This window comes from Ictidomys tridecemlineatus, chromosome 2, assembly GCF_052094955.1.
Source record: "Ictidomys tridecemlineatus isolate mIctTri1 chromosome 2, mIctTri1.hap1, whole genome shotgun sequence".
In the NCBI taxonomy this organism is placed as follows: Eukaryota; Metazoa; Chordata; class Mammalia; order Rodentia; family Sciuridae; genus Ictidomys; species Ictidomys tridecemlineatus.
The window spans coordinates 161389415-161413215 of NC_135478.1; the positions used below are offsets into that span (position 1 = coordinate 161389415).

At 36.3% G+C, this 23801-nt stretch overlaps 1 protein-coding gene across 4 annotated transcripts in view; it reads left to right on the top strand.

The window, feature by feature from the left end:
- Dock4 (dedicator of cytokinesis 4) overlaps nt 1–23801 on the top strand; it is a 437803-nt gene that overhangs the window by 341550 nt on the left and 72452 nt on the right. For all 4 annotated transcript variants that reach the window (XM_078040061.1, XM_078040058.1, XM_078040060.1 and 1 more), the window contains exons 27-30: nt 11914–12008; nt 21041–21116; nt 23052–23152; nt 23546–23604. In XM_078040061.1, coding sequence (XP_077896187.1) covers nt 11914–12008; nt 21041–21116; nt 23052–23152; nt 23546–23604 — 331 coding nt within the window. The remainder of the gene's footprint in view (nt 1–11913; nt 12009–21040; nt 21117–23051; nt 23153–23545; nt 23605–23801) is intronic.

Genomic DNA, 23801 nt, shown 5'->3' on the forward strand with positions numbered 1-23801 from the left:
ACCTTTGTAGAAAATAGGGAATATCATCTAATCCTCCCATGCTTCCCCTTCCAATCCCACTATGAATCAGCCTCCTTATATCAGAGAAAACATTCAGCATTTGTTTTTTGGGGATTCGCTAAATTCACTTAGCATTATATTCTCCAACTCTATCCATTTACCTGTAAATGCCATGATTTTATTCTCTTTTATAACTGAGTAATATTCCATTGTGTATGTATACCACATTTCTTTATCCAACTCTAGAAAGGGCAAAGAGATAGGAAGGGAAGGGAGGGGACGTGGGGGTAAAAACGTTTGTGAAATGAGATGGACATCATTATCCTCAGTACATATATGAAGCCACAAATGGTGTAAATATGCTTTGTATACAACTAGAGATGAAAAATTGTGCTCTATATGTGTAATATAAATTATGATGCATTCTGCTGTCATATATAACAAATTAGAATAAAATATATATAAATGAATAAATAAATAGAAAATAAAGGAGATTATATAAACACAGCAACTGATTTCATCCCTATAGAACCATATTGAGAAGTTTTAGTTGCAACTTTCTGACTAGAGAAGGAGAGTTCTATTTGATATACTTTATCAGCTTTAATCTAATCAAAATGCTATGCTAGTCTGACAGGCTGACATTAAATAGAAAGTAGCAATGCCAAGTTATAAAAATCTAATGTATGCCAAAAAACATCTAGTATTGGAGGAACAATAATGCTTCCTTTATGATATCACTAAAATCTTAGAAGTTGATTGTAGTCAGAGGAATGACCTGTCATCTGCCCTTATTTGCTTTTATTTCTCTTTCATCTCTTTAGTTTTCCAGATACCTGCATATGTAAGTTTTCATACTTACATATGAAAGAATTGCTTAAATGCTGGTTGATGGAGAATTATAGGTCAATGCAATTACTCTATAATGTTTGATTGATGGGAGGTCTATCACAGTGCCTTAGAGAAATATTGGTAGTTATTTGGATAGTGTAAAGGGGTCACTTACTGACTTTTTTATTAGTGAATTATATTTATACATAAGAGTGGAATTCATCATGCCATATTTGTACACACACATAACATACTTTAATCCATATCATTCCCTAGTACTTTCCCTTTCTACTTATTAACTTTTAAGTGCCTAGAAGATACTGCGTGATGTCAGAAGACTCTTTCTCTTACCTTGGAGCAATTGATAGTTCATAAGCCAAGTCATGCAAAACAATTGTTTTTTGCAGATACAGTCTACACAGCATCACCTGATTGTCATATGCCATGGTGTTTTTCATTTTTTCACTCAGTCTTGAGTTTAGAATTAAAAATAGATAAAAGGTCTTAGAACTTACACCACCGTGGGTACATCAAAAGGAAGGTAATCATGAAGTTAACTTTCATCAGAGACTATTTAATACAGTTGAAGAATAATTAGATTTAACGTAAGATGTCTGTGACTTCATATTTCAAAATTTCTCATAAAAAGACTACATATTTTTAAAGAGCCTGGGAATTAAAAATAGCCAAGAAGCATGGATTGAAAGATATGATTAATTTAATCAAGGTATTGAGTTTTATGCTCTAGTGTTCTCACTGATAATAAAGCAAATGGAAATAATCAGTGAAGTGTTATATGTGGGCTTTATTTCAGTCGGCCAGCATACTTTTTCAAAAGACATGTATTTCCCTCTTCAAAATTAGCTGGTCTTCAGACAACAGAGTTATTTAATGATACTAAATACTTAGTCTGTCATTCAGGAAATACAGGCTGAGAATCCTAGGCATGGAAAGCACTGAGCAGGCACTGGGGTTGTAATCCAGCACAAGATATCTTCCAGTTGAGGGAATCAGATAATAGTGGACATGGATACCCTACAGGTGATGGATAAGGCAAGGACATGGTGTTCTGGAGCATCTGGGAGTTGCTGCCAATAGACTCGAGGCAGCAGGAAAATTTCCCAAGGAATGTCTCAATTGAGAACCTAGAGATTAGTAGGCGTGTGCTATCAATTATCACCTTGGGCTGAAGATGTAGTTCAGTGGTAGAGTGTTTGCCTAGCATACACAAGGCCCTGAGTAGGCTCTCCAACACTGCAAAATAAATAAATAAATAAAATGTCACCTCAGTGCTCTGACACTTCTTATAATCTTGAATATTTTTGTTTATGATTTTATGTATTTTTCCAACCCACCCAGCTACTAGGTTATAAGAAGCTTATATCTGAAGCTTTGTCTGATTCATTCCTCAACACATATAAATATTGAAGAAATATTTGTTGAAGCCTAACACATATAAATATTGAAGAAATATTTGTTGAAGCCTAACACATATAAATATTGAAGAAATATTTGTTGAAGCCAGGTATGGTGACCTATGCCTGTAATCCCAGCTACTCAGGAGGCTGATGCAAGAGAATCTCAAATTTTAGGTCAACCTGGCCACCTTAGTGAGAACCTGTGTCAAAATCATAAAGTTTAAAAAGGACCAGGGATGTATCTCAGTTTTAAAGCACTTGCCTAGCACACATGTGGCCTTTCCTTCAATCCTTAGAGGAAGTGAGGGAGACAGTGAGCAAGGGAAGGAGGGAAATTGGCTTATTGATTGTTCAATAGAATATAGAGTTTGAGAAAGAGAATTGTTAAGACATAAGTCTTTGTTAATGGATGTCGACTTTATTTTGAGGATATTTGGTAGCTGTTGAGGGTTTTAATAAGGGAAAGACATGACCACATTTGTCTAGTAGAAGTATCTGTCTGGAAGTGGATTAACTAAGATGAAAATAGGAGGCAGAACCCTATAAAGATGTAGTAATCTAAGCTAGTAATTTGGTGTAGTAATTTCAGCTAGAAGAGACTGTGGCCTGAAATAAAGAACCTCATGGTAGTAAATTCTGGAGACATTCAGGAAGTTGAATTGGCAGGACTTGATAACTAACTATATTTTAAAAGGTGAAAGAAATGAAGGAGCTGAAGATAACTCCAAGACTCTTTAACAATAGTCTAAATGTTGGTCCATTCATTGATTGGGGGACATAGAAGGAGTAGATGTTGAGGTGTGGGAGCAAAGGTAAATTCTGAGTTGTCTGAGTTTGGTCACCTGAGGGACATCCAGCTGGAGGTGTTTAGTAGACAGTGTCTGAAGTTCAGGAGAGAGGTGGGATGCAGAGGCAGATTGGGCAACTGTCAGCCTGTGAATAGTAATTGACATCATGAGACATCCAAGGAAACTAGACTCAGAAGGACTTACGTGGAATCCTAAGCATTAAAGATAAGGGAGTGGTGACTAGTACCTGTTCCTTCAAAGAGGTTAAGTAACATCATTAATATTATTGGGAAAGCTGATGAGCAATTTCAGTGGTGAAGCCATGCTACCATGCAATTGAGGAATAAAAAAAAAAAGAAAAAGATATAAAGGAACAGAAGTGTGTAATATTCCAAGAAGAATATGTTAAAGGGACTCTTTATGTATAACTTTGGGTGTTAGAGCAGTATGGATAGTGGAGGAGACTTAAACATGATTAAATATCAATGATTAGAGCCATTGGAGAGGGAGAAGCTAAACGTAAAGGAGAGAGGGCTGCCACACCTCTCACAAAGGGGAGGTCCTTGACAAGGCAGCAGGAGGGGAAAGAATTAGTCCTTTACCTGTATGGGACTAGAAAGGAGATAACTGGAGTAAATGCCAGCTCGAGGTCATTTATTTACTTTGCTAAAGGCTAATGAGTCATCAGATTTTAATCCACATATTAAAAGACACCACCTTTTAATAAGTTTTTTTCTGTTCTCAGTTTTCTGCAAAGCTGAATAGCCTTAGCTATTATATTTCTCAAAGCTATATTACATTGTTTTAAAGATAATAACATTAATCCATAATTCCCTACCTAAAGTTTAGTACCAAATGCATTTTGGAAACCAGAATTTTTGCAACTTCAGAAAGATAAGATAATGCATTTATTGTATTTTATAGTATAACACCTCCATCAGGATCTTCAATAACAAAATGTTCACTCAAGAGGAAGAATAAATAAAGATTACAAATAGTTCAAGTCAGATTATATAGCTGAATGGTTTAGAAAACCAAGAAAAATTTTTAAATATTTTTTAGATGCCAATGGTTTTTTTACTTTGTTTGTTTATATGTGGTACTGAGTATCAAACCCAGGGACTCACACATGCCAACAAGCACTCTACTACTGAACCATAACCCCAGTCTCCTGAAAACCAAAAAATTTTATACTCTTTTTAAAATTTTTATGTTGCAGTAGAGGAACTAAGGAATAGTAACATTTTGCATAGAATTTAATGTATACCAGGCACTGTTCTAAGCAGTTGATTAATATTTACTCATTTACTTCTCAAAGGAACCCCATGAGGGAGTCCCTAACTTTGTTGATATTGCTCTTTTTGTAGTACTGGGTACTGAACCCAGGAACACTATACCACTGAGTTACATCCTAAGACCTTTTTATTTATTTTGAAACAAGATCTCACTAATTTGCCCAGGCTGACCTTGAACTTCAATCTGCCTGCCTCAGCCTCCCGAATAGTTGGGATTGCAGGTGTGCATCACTGCGCCCCTGGCCAGTCCCCCTTACTGTATTACAGATGCCAATTACTTGATTCAGCAAACACTTCTTGAGTATTGTTGGTTACATATAAGTAATATTAAGGCTAATTAAGCAATCTGCTATAAAGGTTATCTAAGTCAATACAAACGAACGTGCTATGTTTAAACAACAAGAATAATGACTAACAGTTAAAGAACACCTCTCCACCCCACCCCCACAATCATCAGCCAGACATGCTGCTAAACACTGTCTGCAAGTGTTTAGTTGTAGTATCACATTTCGTTCCCCCCGCATTGGAAGATGGATTGATGCAGTTATTCTTATTCCCAAGTCATTGAGAGAGATGGGAATTCTAGTAACTTACAACCTCTTTGCTTAGGCAGCTGAACTCAGCTCTTCCCTGAGCTTTACTGCACTTTTCTAAACCAAAATCTTTGCTATCAAAATGCACAAAATTTTATTTGTCGATTTTTTAAGATTAATAATTCTAGTCATAGAGTGGAAGTAAAAAGACCAAAATGAGAGGGGGAGGGTTTTTTGGGGGGTGGAGGCAAGTTTGTGTCTACATATAGGTTAGAAATTAAATGAATAAAGAAACTATCAATAAGTTAAGATACGAATTAATAAAGTACTAGTTAGTGAAAAGTGTAACTGATATTGGGATTAGACACTAAAAATCCCACATAACTCTATACTGTTTTTCAAAAAGTGAAAATCACAGTATATGTCCTGTCCTAGTTCATTTTCTATTGCTATAATAGAATGCCTGACACTGGAGAATTTTTAGAGAAAAGACATGTATCTTACATTCACAGTTCTTAGGGCTGGAAAGTCCAAGGGCATGGTGCCGGCATCTGCTTGGCTTCTCTCAAGGGTCTCATTCTACCTCAACTCATGGTGGAAAGCAGACAGGCAAGTGAATATTTGCAAAGAAGAAAGAACACAAGGGATGGACTTGACTTATAACAACTTGTTCTTAGAATTCAGCCAGTCATGCATGAGCAAGAACTCAGTCATGAGAGAAAGGCATTCATCCATTCATGAGGGCCCTGCCTCTGACCCATACACCTCCCACTAGGATTAAGGTTCCAACAAATGAACTTCTGGGGGACATACTCAAACCACACCTTGTCCTCTTTCTTCCTGCAAAATGTTCCCTAATTCCCAGAGCTAGCCATAGATGATGTGTATCCTCCTAGACTACGTTCTACGCTGTGTCCATACGTTTTTAAAAAGTGAGATCATTTCATTCTTCTTGTGCTGTCCTTTTTTTTTTTTTCTGGCACAGCATTATCTCATGGATAGTATGTATCCCAGTATGTCATTCTTCTGAACCTCATTATTTAGATTCTACACAATTTAGCCATTTTTTCCAGTTATAGATGTACAGAATAACTTTTTTTTACTTATTTTTATGTGGTGCCAAGGATCGAACCCTAGGCAAGTGCTCTACCACTGAGACACAACCCAGCCGACAACTTAATCATTCTTGTGATGAACATTTAAAATGTTTCTGATATTTGCAACCAGAGAGGATCTTGCAGTAAATACACACACACACACACACACACACACACATATATACACACATCTCTATGGGCCTATATCGTTATTACTGTAGTATTAATTCCTGGAAGTAGAATTATTGGGTCATAGTATATACATATTTTAAATTTTAATTGATTCTTACAAATTACATATTAAAATTTTCAAATGAATATTTTTGGTTTTTATTCCTAGCATCACTGCTTTTTTTACTTTTTTCTTATCATTTCAAAGAAAGATTTGTCTTAGCATTTCCCAAAAATTCTCTAAATCAATGAATTTTGAAAGTGTGTAGTTCTCTAGTATCTACTAAGACTAATAGTGCTTTAACTCCATTCATGCTTAAAGAACCTGGAAGCCCATAGGGTTACTATTTACGTGATTTCTGGGTTTTGGCATAGGCCACTGCTTCTTCTTGGCCCTCAGGTACCTGTGCGTGAGTGGTGTGAGTCACACAGTCAGAATGCAGGTGCGTGGGAGAAGACCTGAGGGCTGGCACTCTGAATTGTTTAATTTTTTTCCTTCTGTATATTACATAATTCTAACACGAACAAAAAGCAAAGACTGGGTTAGCAATTAAGTATTTTTTTCCTCTTCCTGTAGTCAGTAATATCTTATTATTCACCCCCCTCATGCTGAGGACTAAAGTTTTGTCCAAATTTTTGGTATTTCATGTATATACAGCAGTTTCACTCCTCTTCTTTTGTTGATTATGACTTTTCACGTAGAACCATGGGAATCTTGGTGTAAGCATGAGATTATAAAAAGTACAGCACTATTATAACATTCCTTTGCCATCCTAAAGCTCGCTGGCCCACTAGCTTTAAAAAAAAAATGTATCTGATCAAACTTTGATCCAGCCTTAAAACTGAGCATTTCCTGTTACCTAGAGAACAAAGTCTCCTTATCACATTGTCTCTATCTTGAATCTACCTTCCAACATATTATCCTCTATTTCCTTTCAAAGAACTTCTACTCCAGCCACTTAAAACTACTTATATATTCCTAACAAAGCATGTTTATAATTCCCGATACCTCTGATTCCTTTTGTTCTTTACATATGAAATGCCTATTCCCCTACTATTTCGTTTATGAAATGTATATCCTATCCATCTCTTCCCTGATTTCCACTCATGCTACAAAATCCAGTTCAGATTTTACTTTCATGATGAAGCCTCCAGAGACTGTAGTCCACCCCTCTCTTAACACTTAACAGCATCCTGATTATTTGCCATTTATTTTGTTTTCAGTGACTGTGGGTTCCTTAAGAGCAGGGACCATGTTTTTGTGTCTTAAGCACAGAGTCTGGAACTTTAAATCTTTGTTGAATGATTGAGCCCTCTGAATAGATTTCTGCCTGCTTCGATAAGCCATCTTTTTCCATGTAATTATTTTGACTTATTGTCTTTATTTGAATATATTGATTACAGAGAAATAGTTATGTCATTCTCAAAGATTAAAGACATTTGGGGAGTTATTTTGCATAATATACTTAGAGATTCCACTTTAAGGATGTAAATTTTAATGTGATAAGGATTATTAGCACCCTTTAATTGAATTCAAACCCCATGTCAAGGATATTACACATTGTAAATTTATGATGAATTTTAAAAATAATACCTAATGATGGTCTAAATCATAAGTGAAGGAACAGTGTTTCTAGAAAGGTCTGTCCTATTCATTGTTCTTTATCTGTCTGCCTGCCTACTGGTGTTTTATTTTCTGGATGTTTTAACTCATGTCTTCTCTGTGTCTTGCCTCTTTGGTTTCATGGTCCTAATTTCTGTCTTGTGCTATTGTTAATATTATTAATGTCATGTATACAGTCATAAAATCTTTCTAAAACACAAAAGTTTACCCTCTACATTTTTGCATAAAAACCTTCAATGTCTCCACATTGCCCTTAGAGCAAATTCCAAACTCCTTACCATAGAAAAGTTATGAAATTTTATTTTATCTTTCATCTCTCCCTGTTTACTTGTCTTTTATTTATTTGTCCTCTCTTTATCCTGCTTTATTTATCTCTCAACCCCATTTCTTTTTTGGGGGGGTGTTACAGAGGGATTTAACTCAGGGGTGCTTGTCCACTGTATTTTATTTAAAGACAGGGTCTCACTGAGTTGCTAAGCACCTCCACATTGCTGAGGCTGGCTTTGAACTCATGATCCTCCTGCCTCAGCTTCCTGAGCCATTGGGATTACAGGTGTATGCCACTGCACCCGGCTTCAAACCCATTTACTATCCCTTCTCTTGCATTCTCCTATTGCATGGAATATCTGGCCCTCGGATGTACCCTCTTTCATGGAGCATGCACACATATGTGTGTTTATTAGATTAACATTCATCTCTCCCACCAAATGTGAACGCCACAAAGCAAAGAAAGCATTTAGTTGCTGTGGTGTGTGGTGTGGCATGTCACAGGCACTCCATAAATACTTGATGTATGAATAAATAAAATAGTATATCACACTTTAACCAAGTGTCCCCAGCATCTAACATGGTGCCAGGCACATAATAAAGCACCCAGGATTTATAAATGAATAAATGTCAGTGATCATTCCTAAAATCATAGCAACAACTACTGCTTTCGTTTTTATTTCAACACAGACCTTTGTGTTGTTTGGGAATATTTTAATATAAACTGTCTTCTTTGAATCTCTTCTGTTACCAAAAAAGTAATTCTCCAAAGTTTTTCTTTTTTTCCTTTTGAACCCTGATTTAAAGAATGACAATAATATAATTAAATTGCCATGTTGTGCTATGTAAAATAAATAAGCAGGAAAAAAGAAGCTGCTCCAGATCTGCCAATTTTTAAATGGTGACATATGAAACACATTTCTGTGTGCTGTCCAAATTGGAATATTATAGACATGGAAGTGTTCTTTTTATTAATCTATAAAAAGAATCTGTAGCTTAGTCAGATGAACAAAATAATTGTGTCTGTCTATGCAAAACCACATATTTAGTGAAATGACTGGAGCTGGAAAGTACTTAAGAGGACAGAAAGGAAATAGCACTGTACTGGGGACAGGAAGAAGGAGGTGCTGTGGAATCTAGCATTCAGGTCTCAGTGCTTTAAAATTTTGGAACTTATTATGAAATGAAATCTGTTGCTTGGGAGTTGACAAACCCTCTCTGGACTAAATTGTATGTGAGTACCACAATGGGCAGTGTTTGTGTCATCTCAGTGAGGTCAGACAAAACATTAGCCTACAGTTGAGAAATAAGAAAAATTAGACGGTACTGTATGAATAGGTAGGAATAGATAGGTAATCATACTAACCCTAAAGCCCTCACATTTTCCAAGAATGAAAGCTCAGTTATTAAAAAAAAAATTGCCACAGGAGTTAAGCTAGAATTCAAATCTAGATTTTTTTGATTCTCAGTTTAATGTTTTCTCGCCCCTTCTTCTTCTAATGGTTGTTTTTGGTTCCATAAATGTAAATAACATTTAAGTGGGTACCTTAGAAAGCTACTCAAGACACTGAAAAGTTTTCTTAGGAGAAATAAAGATTTATGTCAATATATAGGCATGGGTATGATGTCGCATGCTGTCTTTTATTCTGAGAGGTAAATGGGAATATTAAAATGGGATGGCACGGAAACAAGTTGTCTGTTCCCACCTCCTGTGTCAGGAATAGCCTTTCCTTTGTCCCCAGCCCTACGCAAGAACAACTGAGGTTGCTAGCCTGTAGGATAAGTGTCTTATCTCCTTTAGCCAACCCTTATACCCGACTTTGCTACTGACATCACAGTAGCTCATGCACACACACACACACACACACACACACACACACACACACACAACAACCACACACACATACAACCATCACAACCAAGGGTGCTGCCAGAGTCCAGTGCTGTTAAGTTGTGAGGTGAGAGGATGAAACTTCTATATTTTAGAATTTATTTGAACTCCTAATTGTAGACTAGGAAAAACAAATGATTCCCTACATTCACTCTTCTTTAATATCTGTTTAAACAAACAACAAAATAGGAAACCTTTGAAAGACAAATGCAAACTCATTTTTTTGGAGTGATTATATGTATTGATGTCTGAGAAACTCAAAAAGAAGCAACTGAAAAACCATTAGAACAACTTTGAGAAATGCTTTTAGAAGGGTCGTTCATAATTATATTATGCTAATAATCTACTATCTCAAGGGAAGGCTAGAATGTGAAGTGTTTCCCCTCCAAAAAATCTGGGGGGACACTAAGTATGAAACCTAGGCCTTGTGCATGCTAAGCACTCACTCACCCACTAAGATTTTCCCCCAGCCCACAAAATTATCTGACCTGCAGTGAAACATGTTTTGGAAGCACTGCTTCCATTCATTTTTGAGACATGGGCAGGATCTGTGTGGCCATTTAAAAGCAGATGACCTAGTGGGAATGTTTCCACATGGCGCATACTACATATCAACATATGTGTGTTGATGCCAAAGAAGCTAAAATAAATTCTTGTCACAATATTTATGGGCTTGATCGAAGCTGTTAGAATGTGGAGGAAAAAAAAGAAAAGCTAACACATGGTTCTCAGTTTTTAGATTCTTTCTATCTTCTGTTGATTTGAGTGACAATTGTAATCTGATATCTAAGCAGCTTATATATTTAACATAATGTGTTGTTGGTTTGATAAATAAAAATCTTCTGTTTTGAGTCACTTTTTGTTTGGTAAGCAACACCATGCTGTTGCCTTCAATTAGATTGTTAGAGGAATATATTTTTCTAAAATCACTTAAGGTTACAAAAAAAATCTTTTATGTTTTCTGGTTAACAAATCTAAATCAAAGCTAGCTGAGCCAGCTCCTCTTTGAGTATGGAGGGCTCCATTTCACTCCCTACACCGCGTTACTTCCCTGTTCCCCTTGGAAGTTTCATGTGCTGAAGCATTTGGGGCCCCCACTTTTGCAATGTTTAAAGGAGTGACGTGTCCACATCTAAGGATAGCTTCTTGTCAAGAGTGTTATGTGTTCTCACCACAAAAATGATACTACCTGAGGTCATCCATTTTTAATTAGCTAGATTTAACCATCTGCATCATGTACATGATGAAAATATACAATATTGTCTGTCAATTTAAACAGAAAAATTTTAAATAAATAAAAAGAGAAAGAAGAAATGGGGAGGGGCAGTGTCAGGTGGTCAGATTCAGAGTAAGATGCCAGTAATGCCACTACTCTATGGCTTGGGGTCTCTATGAGGACAATGTCCAAATTCATCCAGTCACTGGGCTTAACTTAGCACATGTTTTATTTGAATTTAATCTGCATAGCACACTCAGGAAAATTCACTCAGACTCTATAACCTGCACACATTCTCTTAAAACTGCATCTTGAGAACACTGTCTAAAAAAATAGGTTTTTGTATAAGAGGCTTTTTGATGAACATAACTTTAAATTTCAGTGCTTACTTAACTGAACCGGTACAGCTTACTGTTCCTTGGGTTGAAAAGTTCTGATGTTTAAGATGCTATAATAGAAGAAACAGAATATATTTGCCTGCTAATTTTCCAAGTAGTTTCTAGAACCTAGAGTTTTAGAGCTTGTAAAGACAAATGAAAAGTCATTTCTACTGTGCCCAAGCAGAAAAACAGAAGACAGTGTTTGGGCAGAGTGGCAGGCCCATGGCTTTGGGTGCTGAAAGTGGGAAAGTGATATTCCTGCTCCTGAGTATATTATGAAAGAAAGGTGCCCTTCTTCTCTGTCATTGCTTTAGAAATGATAACAGCAGTATTGTCTGTCTCTCTGTGTGTATTGACAGTTATGCTCAATCAGTAAAATGTTGTATTTTCTCCTTATCCAAGGATTTCCTGCTGCAGATATTTACTGTGTTCCGAATATTGATACGCCCAGAGATGTTTCCAAAGGACTGGACTGTCATGCGCTTGGTTGCTAACAAGTAAGACATTTTAGTTCATGATAATTGGGGGTCAATGTATAGAGGAAAAGGAGAGTAAAGAATGGCCTTTTTATTTTATTTCCAGTTTTAATTCTCTAAATCCTAGGGTTCTTTTTTATTATTATTACAATTTTTCTTGAGTTATTATTTTGTTTTGAATGTATTAATATCATTCAAAAATCAAATAATATTACAGAGTATGCATTGAGAAATCCCATTCCTTACCTACTGGATCTTTTCTACCCCCTAGAACAGCCTGCCTGTAGCAAGCATTCTTATCTGTTTCTTAAAGTTTTTCCACAGTTCCTTTATACATAGTCAAGCAGACAGCATTATATTGCTCTGGACTTGCTCTTATACTTATAAATCGCAGGAGATAAAAAAGCCTCTCATTCTTTTATGTTTTTTTTTCATTTCTGACTGAATAATATCCAATTGAATGGATATACCATAGTTTATTTAGCTAGTTCCCTATTGCTGGACATTTGAGTCATTTCTCATCCTTCTTAGTTCTTTTTACCCCCAACAAAATACATTAAGCATCTACTATCTGCTGATCTCCAGAAATGAGACATGATCCTTACTTTAGACATATGAAGATTGGAATTCATTTTATTTATCCAAGCAATGTGGCCATTAAGGAACTGAAAATAGTGCTCTGAGGAAAGTTCAGAACTAGTTACAGACATTTGGGAAATTATCAGTGTAAAGTTAATATTTGAGTCCCTAAGAGTTGATAAAATTACCTGATACAAGGTATATCCAGCAAAAGCATAAAATGATCTGAGGTCATTATTTGAACGAATAGGAGCTAGAACAGGAGATTAGGGTACAGTGAGAAAATGTTAGGCACCGTTTCCATAGAACACAGTGTCATGAGTTCATATGCTATCTCAGCTTCCTGTCTTCCTAGTCTCAGGAGAAAGAAAACTAACCTGGTCTTCACTTCCAAACTCATTATTTACTCTATTTCATTAACATTCCTACTTTCCAAGCCCAGGCTTGCCTGCTTCTCCTTTTTCCTCTTTTCCAAATGCCAACTCCCTCATCCTCAGGATGAAGGTTGGATTCTCAACACATCTATCCATAGGCCAAGGTCACCATATGTCTTCCCCAGATGCCCAGGTACAATGGTGCTGAGAGCCCCAGAACACAGGGTTCAGTTTTGATTAGATATGCTTCATATGGCTTCTGCTGCAGTACACATTTATAGATTTGGAGGTGTTAACATGATGTGTTAAAAACTTTGTGAAGTAACAAATAGTATAATATGGCATATTATATTTTACATAAGTAAAGCAGCTTTTCCATTTTGAAGACTAATTGAGAGTAGTGAAACAGCTCTCCTCAGAATTTAGCATTTATTTTAGTTTTGATATCTGTGAGTAGAATCAATATCAATTCCTCTGAATGTCTGGATGCTACAGATTGAAGTTGGAGCTTTTGCTCATACATCTGGACTTGCTAATAAAGATCAAACATTCTGGAACTTGTAGAGGACTATGAAGTGATCCAGGGAAGCAGATGGGAAGTGATTCAGGTAGCCAGTGTCACCATCACATAAAATCAGCATTTGGTTGTTCTGCTCCATGTGCCAAAGAACGTTTTGGTTTAAATTAGAATTTCCAGTAGCAGAAATTCAAAGTGAAAGTACATTTAACATTTTCTTCCTTAGGTACACAGGCTTTACTTGAGCTTGCTGAAAATCATGACAAGAATATGACTTTTTGATATTAAATACTGTCTCTGTCTGCCCCACCTAAAAATCCCTACTCAGTTTATAAAGATGTGCAACAAGAACTTTCCCCATAACAAACCCCAAAAGTCTTTTGCTTTTGCTAAAAAAAAAAAAAAAAAAAGACAAAAAGCCTTGGCTCAGTGCAACAGTTCCATTATGTTGCCACTAAGTGAATGCTGAGGGCAGATTGCTGGCCATGAAAGGACTCCGTGAATTAGGCACCTGCCAAGGTAGAACAAACCATGTACTCTTCTACCAGAATCTGCTCTCCTCATTTAACTGTACAAACCATTCCCCATTCAAATTATGAAACTATGTAAGACTTAGCCTTGCTCTGTAAATGCAATATAGTGCAGAAATAAGCCCTCAAATATGTCTTTTTTGTGAAAACTATTAACCTATACATAATATTGATAGAAAATACATATTTCTGAAATATGCTAAAATATTTTAAATATGTTAAAGAGCATATGCTGGAAAGGAAACAAATTCCTCTTTGCTAAACTGAGTAGAAGCAAGTTGCAGGAACTAGATCTACATCTTTGAAGCTGACTACCTTTTTTTCCCACAGAATTAACTTTCTTAGACAAACATTTGATCAGTGCTTCTGAGAGAGACATTCAAATGCAAACTTCCGATTTTATTAACCCATTTGTGTGCTTAGAATGTGGCCAACCGATAGCAGCTAGCTGGGAAGTCAGTTGCCCTTTCCTTAAACTCATCTGAATGACTCATCCCTCAGGTGTTGGCCCCTTTTCCCCATGTTTTCAAGTAAATGCCTTTAATTTTCATCCACAGCTGTGTTGTCCCAAATCTTATAGGTTTCCTGCTTTATGTGAAGTCCTGAGACCAAACACCTGGTGAATTCTATTGTTTTTGTTTATTTCCACCTAAATATCTAAAATTGTATAGCACAGGAAGTGTGTCCAGTCTAAATTCCATAAGGACAAGACATTTTCTCTTTCTTGCATGCTGCAAAGCTACTTTGTGCCCACTGTTAAATTCTTAGTAGATGTTTTGGTTGAGGATAACCACTCAATCTGAAAAAGAAGGAACATAAGGAACATGAATACCAAAAATACAGGACACTTTGAGAGCTGTGTCTCTCCACCCCCTTCCCGTCCACATTGTGAAATGAAGTACAAAAATAAAGTCACAGCTTCATGCATATTTTCAAGGAGATAAATCTTGCAACACACTTGCCTGCTAAGGACAGTAAAAACTTTCTCACCCTTCGCATCCAATTTCAGATCCTCACTTTGTTTTGTCTTATATGCAGGTTGGCCTCAAACATGTCTTACATGAACCAATTTGGGTTTCCAACAGGTGTATCTAGCAAATAAATAATTTGTTAAATCATGGATTCTTAGCGGAGGTCATCCATTCATTCACTGACCCATCTATGCAGCAGGTTCCCCTGCCCCAGTGCCCAATGTGTAAAATAAACACTGTAAAGCTAAAAAGCATATGTCTCTGAGTGTATTTATGAAAGGAACTTTGTTCTGGACTGGAAGGGAAGGGACATTCATGAAGAAGTGAAACTTGAGCTGAAAGCTAAAGGAAGAGGTAGCAGGCAAACAGTGAAGGAAGAATGTGTAGGAATTGTATATAGAAAAGACCCTGTGGTCAGAGGGAACGAGGCTCACTCCAAGAACTGAAAGACTGTTAGTATGGGGAGGTATCCACTGCAATTGAAAGGAGAAGACAGGGCCCAGATATTGGTAGGTACAGAGAACTGTCAGCACAGGAGAAACCAGAAAGCAACAGATATGAGCTTGCTGCAGCCATCCAGTTAAGAAAAAATGGTAGTTTGACCATTGCCGCAGTCTGGCTGGGCGCAAAATCACGAGCCACTCACAGCCTTGTAGATTCAAACAGCAATTCTTTATTCCCGAACTCTCACCCCGGCACTCTACACACACGTTCTGGGGAAAATCCACACCTCCACCAGGCTCCGCATCCCAAATACCCTCTGAATCCCAGGAGAACTCAACAGGAACTCAAGGAGTGGGCGCTTGAGGCAGCAGGATACACCCTATTCCCAGCAGGATCCACCTTAAACCTGAACCACCCTAATCCAGCAGGATCCTCCCTAAACCTGGATCCACCCTGGTCCTTGAGCAGGGTCACCTTTCTCAAACATTCATGCAATGTCACTGCAAATGACCTGGGTCCAAGGCAAGCCCATTTCCACAATAGAGAGTCCTCCCTCTAAGCAACATTGGGTAGGCTGACAAGGAAATTGCCATGCGTCATTCCTACTTGGCTATGGCTCTCAGCAGGCCATGTGATTAGCAAGGACTGTAGTGAGAAGGTTGATTTCAACCATAAGGATGGTGGAACTTGCAGATGAATTGATGTGCACGGGAGAAAGAAAACATGTCCTTGGAATTTGTTTGGCCAGAGCAAAAGGACAAATTGTGGTGCCATTCTCTTAGGTGAAAAATATGAAAGAGGAGTAGGTAAGGTGATGAATGAGGTGAAGAATTCTACATTGAACCTAAGTTCAAGATGTTGTTAGATATCCAGGTAGAGATGTAGAAGAGAAAGCTAACGTGTGCTTGGGTGGAGCTCAGGGGAGAGATTGCAGCTGAAGATGTACTTTGAGGGTCATCAGCATATGGCTAGGATTTGAAGCCATGGAACTGAATGAGAGCACACAGGAGGAAAGTGTAGACAGAAAAGGAAATGACTTAGGTGTGAGCCCTGGAGCGTACCAACATCTAGAGCTGTTGGGAGGTTGGGGGTGATGTGGTCCAACAGCTAACCTTGGGATTTGGCAATGTAAATAAATACTGGTGACCTTGACGAGTGCTATTTCAGTGGCATGGTGGAGATGAAAGCCTGATTAGAGTGAATTCAAGAGTTGAGAAGCTGATAGCAGTAATTATAGGCAGCTCTTTAGAAGAACTTTGCTATAAAAAGGAATAAATGAAGCTATATCTGGAAGGATACATGAGGACCAGAATTCTTTTTTTAAAATAGGGGATATTGTAGCATTTAGATTTACTAATAGGAATGGCCCAGTTAATACAGAAACACCTTTGGGTTAATGAGGGGAGTACAGTAGTATTGCTGTGTGTCTCTGTCCACAGTGTTCTCATACCTAAAAATAAATCCACTGTGCAAGCACGCAGTCAAGTTCAGCTGACATTGCTTCCTTCAATAAGACTTTCTCAATGAAGGAAGCTTTCCACACTTAGAGTAGCACACAAAGAAAACTTACCTGGTACACACAAGGAAAGCTGTGCTCAAACAAGGAGCATTGTCCATAGTTACAGGGTGGAAGGCAAAGGATGTGATAGGGACTCTGAAAAGTTGAACGGTGGAATAGATAATTCATTGGCCATCCACTGACACTGGATGTTGCTTCATTTTTGTTTTTCCTAAGGATAGTTATTCTTTAAGTGTAATAAACCTTATAAGTGAGAGAGGGAAGAATAAGATATTGATCTTTATCAAAACTATGTAATACAGTGAGAATTATATCTAACATAAATAGTTATTACAAACACTTTGGCATGAATTCCATGCACATTGCATCTCCCAGTGAAGTAGAGAGAATGGAAACCTAAAGGAAAGGCTTTCTTAAGGCTTTGGCCTGGTATGTCCAAATAAAGACTGTTGCCACGTGACTGATTGTCTACCAGTGCCTCCTAGTGGAGTTTGCAGATCACTACAGTCTTTCCTAATTCTCTTTGCCTCTTCCACACTGCATGCTTCATGGATTGGATTCATGGATTGGAAACAAAGTCACTAGTTTCCTCCTTCCCAGCTTTGCCTGAGGCTGTGCCCTCCTCTCATAAGCTTTGCCTAATTTCAGTGTGTCCTTTAAAATATCTGATATATTAAACATTTTACAGAGTTCACACTTTAAGATTACCTAATCTGGTAAATCAGTATAATAAACCATAGATTCAAATGTAGTGAGGAGGCTTCAGTCATCCAACCAACAATTATTAGCCTAGGCCCATGGCAGTATAGTGGGAAACAAGGCCAAATTCCCCAGATGTCTTTGTTCTCTACATTCTGATCCTTCTGTATCTTCTGTCTGTATACCATTCCTCTAAATGGGAAAGGATGACCACAGGCATCAGAATCACCTGGCCAGACCCCATCGTAAACCCACTGCTCAGAGGTGGCGTGAGACCCTGAAGTTTCTTTGCAACTTTCTCACGCATGCCGCAGTTTGAGAACTGCTGTCTCCCATGAATTCCCTTGGTGACTGTCCAAGATTTTCCTCTGCCCTCAGTGTCTGTGTTGATTGCTGTTGCCGTCAATTAAAGTGCCAGATTGTAATGAAGCCATATTCTAGATTTAGGTTTTCTTAGGTTTTTACTGTGTAAACATCAACATTGCTAATACGCACTTCATCCATAAGGTGTTTCTCTAAGTCTATATATGATTTTTGGCAATGGGCTTGGGCTTGAGATTACCAGGATGCAATAGCTTTCAAAAGGATAAATTATAGGAGATGAGTTTTCTCCAGGGAAGGTGGGAGTGGATGATTGAAGATAATTCCTGAATCACAGAATGAGATGACAACTGGAAAATCTTGAAGCAGTAACTTATTTCCTGTGTATCAATTCCTCTTTCCTGTATAGATTTTATCATTCTGCATCCACAAATTGTGGTTCTCAGAAGTGATTCTTGTGCCTGTGTTTCTGTGGCAGAAATCAGTCATTTGATCATTTGTGGGAGCAGATTGCAAACTATTCTTGGCTGTTGAGTTGGACCACCAAGATTTGAAATAATCCCATATACAGAAACTGAGTCATGAGTAAAAAAATAAATAAAACCAGAGGAGCCACATGGTTCTAGATTTATTAGAAAAAGTCAATTAAAAAAAACTTCCCTCACCTGACTCCACAGTTACTCAGCACAATGAAGGAGGAAAGCTGTATGAATACTTGCAACTGGCTTAGAGACCTGGCTGCTAGGAAGCAGTATTTCCATACTGAGTTACCATGGAAAGCTCTGGAAGCTACCTCTGGAACTTGGGCTGAAAATTATAGGCATAAATGAGAATCTTTTGAAGTAGAGTCATTTTTAAGATCTTTCTAGCCCTGAGAAGTCTTACTTTTGGATGCCTATTAAACTACATGCCACAGTAGATATTTTTGCTGAAGAAAAATATTAAAATCATTTTTTACATTTATCTCTTAAATTTTGGCCTAGGAGGCAATCACTTAATTTTGATTGGCTATGATTTCTTAGCACTTATGCAAATTTGAGGATTCTTATGAAATATTAAAAGGTGACCTGTAATTTTTAACATAGTAAAAATTGCATAAATGTTAAATTAATGAAACTCATCAATATAGTCTATGGACATGTAATTAAACCCCCCTTTTTTAGTTTTTATTTCACAATTTGGTTCCATAACATTTTTCAGGTCTCAATATTTTCCAAAACTCATGAAAATCTTATAAGCCTAAGCCCCTTTGTGCTCAATGATAAAGATGCCCCAATAAGAGTCTAGAAATAAGGACTGCATGCTGCATTAAAGAGCCATAAGACTCTGCTAAAATTCTAGAAGTCAGGAGAATGCTGAAGCAGAATTTGTTGGAATATTTTTTCTGATTTAGGCCTCTCTAGAGCCTTGTTCTTCAAAGGCTGAGTTGGGGACCAACAGCATCAGCATTTCTTCAGTTTCATTATTGGTGTTGCCAGTGTCTATGAAAAATTGTCACTTTCACAAATTTCACAAATTTGCAGGCAATTTGTCTCTTTAATATGAAATTTACTGGTAATAGCTGCCACTTTGGGGGCTGAAGAAACCACAGAAATGGTTTCTTAGTCTCATAGATTTTTCTTTATTATCTCTCATACCAAGATTCATTCAGAGGTATAAATGACATCTAGGTAAGACAGTGTCTGTTCATGGTTGAGCATATGCCTAGAAATGGTGATTTACTCCTCTTTCCCTTTCTTTAAATTGAACTTCCACATTCAACCATCCAACCCCTTAGCTTATTATAATGTTTCCATACCAACAAGAAAGATCTAATAGTGAGCCAGGCTTGGTGGCATACCTGCAATCCCAGAAGCTCAGGAGGCTGAGGCAGGAAGATAGTAAGTTCAAAGCCAGCCTCAGCAACTTAGCAAGGGCTCAAGCAAGTTATCAAGACCCTGTCTCTAAATAAAACATAAAAAGGGGCTGGGGATGTGACTCAGTGGTTAAATGCCCTTTGGTTTAATCCCAAGTACAGAAAGAAAAAGATCAAATAATAAATTTTCTAGCAGATAATAATGAACATTCATGTCTTTCAAAGACTATAAATATTATTAGTAAATATTCTTCTAATCTATATGAGTACCAAGGTGTAAACTTGGTGGGGTGCCATTTTGTTTCATTCTACCTAGGGTCTTGTAGCCATCTCCTTTGATTCTAAATGCTATAATGAGAATTTGGGCCTTATCACATCATAATACTGTGTTGTGTATGCATCTCAGAAGAAGCCAAAGAAGTTTTAAATATCCACCATTTCTGTGTTTTTCCTTAATTTATATTATTTCAGTATAATGCTGTATCTAACATTTAATTAACCTGTTGAAAACACAATTCAATTTTGAATAAATACTTTTTTGGCTGTAAAAATGTGCAGATTTTGAACAAATTATGGAACTTTAGAACTAGGCAAGACAATTCACCAAATCCTGTATTAATCTCCCAGCAAGATACATATGCTGTATATGACCCCTAGGTTAGGCTTTCTTCGATTTCTCCTGTACTAGAAATACTCCTTTCTCTGAGTAGCTCGAATATTATCAGCTTTACACAGTTTAGTCCTGGATTACAGACAATTTTATAATTATTGGAAGTCTTATTGCCCTGAGAGTGAAACTGCCTTTTATAATTCTTGTATAACCTCTTAAACTTTAAATGGGGCACAGCAAAAAAAAAAAAAAAAGTCATCTAATAAATTCATCATATATTTTATCATTTCATTTTTAGGTTCCATTTCTTTCATGATAATCAAAAGGAATGTTAGGTTTCCATTAAGTCATTTTGCCTTGTTCAAAAATTAACAAAAATATTATAAGACATTGTGATATTAATGTGTTTCTGTTTGGAATTCCTGAATCTTCTTGTGTATTGCTTTACAAGGAAACTAACTTCAGTGAGAGATATTTTTTCCTTCTGCCTGATGTCTCTTTTGTGAATTATCTGACACCCACATGTTTACTGAAGGAGCTTTTCTTTTATCTTAGTTACTTTTTATTCTTATGTACTAATTGATTTTTACTAAAATTAAGTTTTCAACTTATAATTTATTCTTTTTCTCACTAGTGTGATTATTACAACAGTTCTATACCTCTCAGATGCACTTCGCAAGAACTTCTTAAATGAAAACTTTGATTATAAAGTAAGTATCCATTTAGATGACTGTCTCACTTGGGCTAAAAGATTTGTATTGCATTTTAGTAAGATTAACTAATATATTTCCTTGCCCTATATTAATTTTAACTGTAAATAGTATTAGAACACTTTCATTTTATTTGCACACAAGCAGAGCTATAATAATGAGTATCAGCTTGATGGAGATCAATAGTACTTAAAAGAAGATAGATCTTTATTGTTGGTATACGTAATAATTCTTGCTCTTTTCTGTATGATTTAGTTGCATAACAAAGAAGAATTAGAACATAATGTTTTCAAGAATTTTTTAAAGTAGTTTATATGAGGAAAAAATTACGAAGTAAATGCTTGATTTCCTTACTCCTCTAGCTTCCTATGTTTTACAACTAATCAATGAAAAAATAAGAAATATTTCTAAAAACTTTTTTTCAGGCAGAGCTCTCTGTATACTATAATATGAAGTGATAGACCTAGGTGCCTAAAAATTCTTGATTCCTATTTTTTTCAAATGACAAACAAAGATAGGAATTTTCGATGGTGGATTCTCTTCTCAGTGTGGTTCTGTTTAAGCATCTCTGTGTCTTATCCTTTTTGAATAGCATTTTTCATAAATAAGCATTTAATAAAATTTCCCTTAATGGATAATTAAAAACTATCAAAAAAGCACAAATACAATAAAAACCAATGGGATTTGAATAATTGCATATTTCTTTAAATCATTTCTCATAATAGTATGTCAAAATTTCAAAATCAGAGTTCTAGTTTTCGATATTTTTATCTTCTATTTCATTCTTATACAACTACCCTTTTTGGATACATTCCAAATCTGGCATATGTTCTTAATTGTTTCTTTGGATAAATACTTATTAGTGGAATTGTTAAGTTAAAGGTTGAGTCAGTTGTATTTGATTACCTATTTTCCTAAGTCTACCCAACACTAGAAGAGGCAGCTTTTTCCAACAGTTAGATAAGGGGACCATCTTTTTTGCTTTAATTCGCAATTTCTTACTAGTTATTAGTTATTCACTAGTTACTAGTTATTGATTGAAGTTCATATTTTGTGAATTTTCTGTTCTTGACTTTTGTTTATTGTTTTCCCTGGGTTGGTTTGTTTGGAGATGGGGTTTCACTGTATTTCCCAAGCTGGGATCATACTTAAGATCCTCCCACCTCAGACTCCCAAAGTATCTGGAATTGCAGATGTGTATTATTGTGCTCAGCTTGTGGCTTTATCATATTCTTTTTTATTTGTCAGAACTCTTTACATATTACAGATAGTCTTTCCCATATTTCTTATAGCTCATTGTCTATAATTTTACATGGCATCAATTAAGACATAGTTTTTTTTCATTAGAAGTTCTACACATTTTTAATGTTTATTTCAGGAAATTATACTCTGATCTATTTCTTATTCCGTATTTGGTATAAGAAAATATAGACTCAAAAGATTTTCTGGGCAGGGAATTTTTAAGTATTGCCTGAATTGAAAGCAATTAGCATATCCAAAGAAGCATATGCATTTTTTAAAGTTCTACATTAAAAGTAGTTCCAAGACTGAATTCATATAGGAATAAAGTAACCCATCTTATATCTCTGTCTCACAGGAGATACAGAAATAAGAGAAACAAAACATCTTCCATTTAGCACCTACTCAAGAGCTTATGGAACTTGGGATATAGCTTTGAAGCAATATCTAAGTAGACATTATTTATGTGTTTACTTCTTTTTATAGAAAATTTAAAGCATAGATTTATAAAGAATAGAGAATAGTATCATAAGCCTCCATATATTCATTTCCACGCTTAACTGTTATCAAGTTGAATCTTATTTCAACTCTACCTCCAACCATTTGCCACTTCTGAAGTAAATCCAAGATATTGTGTCACTTCACCTAAAAAGATTTTTATAACAATAGTATTTAAATATCTTGCTCTTATTTTAGATCTGGGATTCCTACTTTTACCTTGCAGTCATTTTTATAAACCAGTTGTGTCTGCAGTTGGAGATGTTCACACCTTCCAAAAAGAAAAAGGTGTTAGAAAAGTAAGTACCACGGTGTGTTCAGGTGGGAATGTTAACTTCTAGAAGGTGCTTGTTCCAAATGGCTCACGAACCAAAAGGTCCATAACTAGAAATCACTAGTGCGATAGCAGTAACCAAAAGGGCAATAAGCAATTTTTGAACTTATTTATACATTTTTATCCCATGTCTTTCAGGATTCAAAATTATTATAGCATCAAAAAATATGAAACAGATTCATTTTACTGAAATATTTGTGTAAAGAATTGATTTAGAGACATAAAGACATGTACATTAGACATGTTTAATTAAAAATGTCTTGCCTTTTAATTGAGAATGATAGATTGTATTCTACAGAAACACAAATACTTCTTTGTTCTGGAGGTTCTGTGTCAGGATTGCTTTTTTCTATTTCAGGTATGGTGACATGCGGGTGACAATGGGTTGTGAGATTTTCAGCATGTGGCAGAACCTAGGTAAGTGATGAAAAGAGAAACCTCTACCATTGCACAGCTTATCATTGTACTTTCAAGTATACAAATGAAGAAGGAAATTTACTAATGACAGCATTTGAAATCAAGTGTCGAAATCAATAAGAATATCTATAGGAAGTCCATTGGCATTTTGACAGTGAGTAAAGTTACAACTAATTCTTTAAATTGGTGTCTGAAAA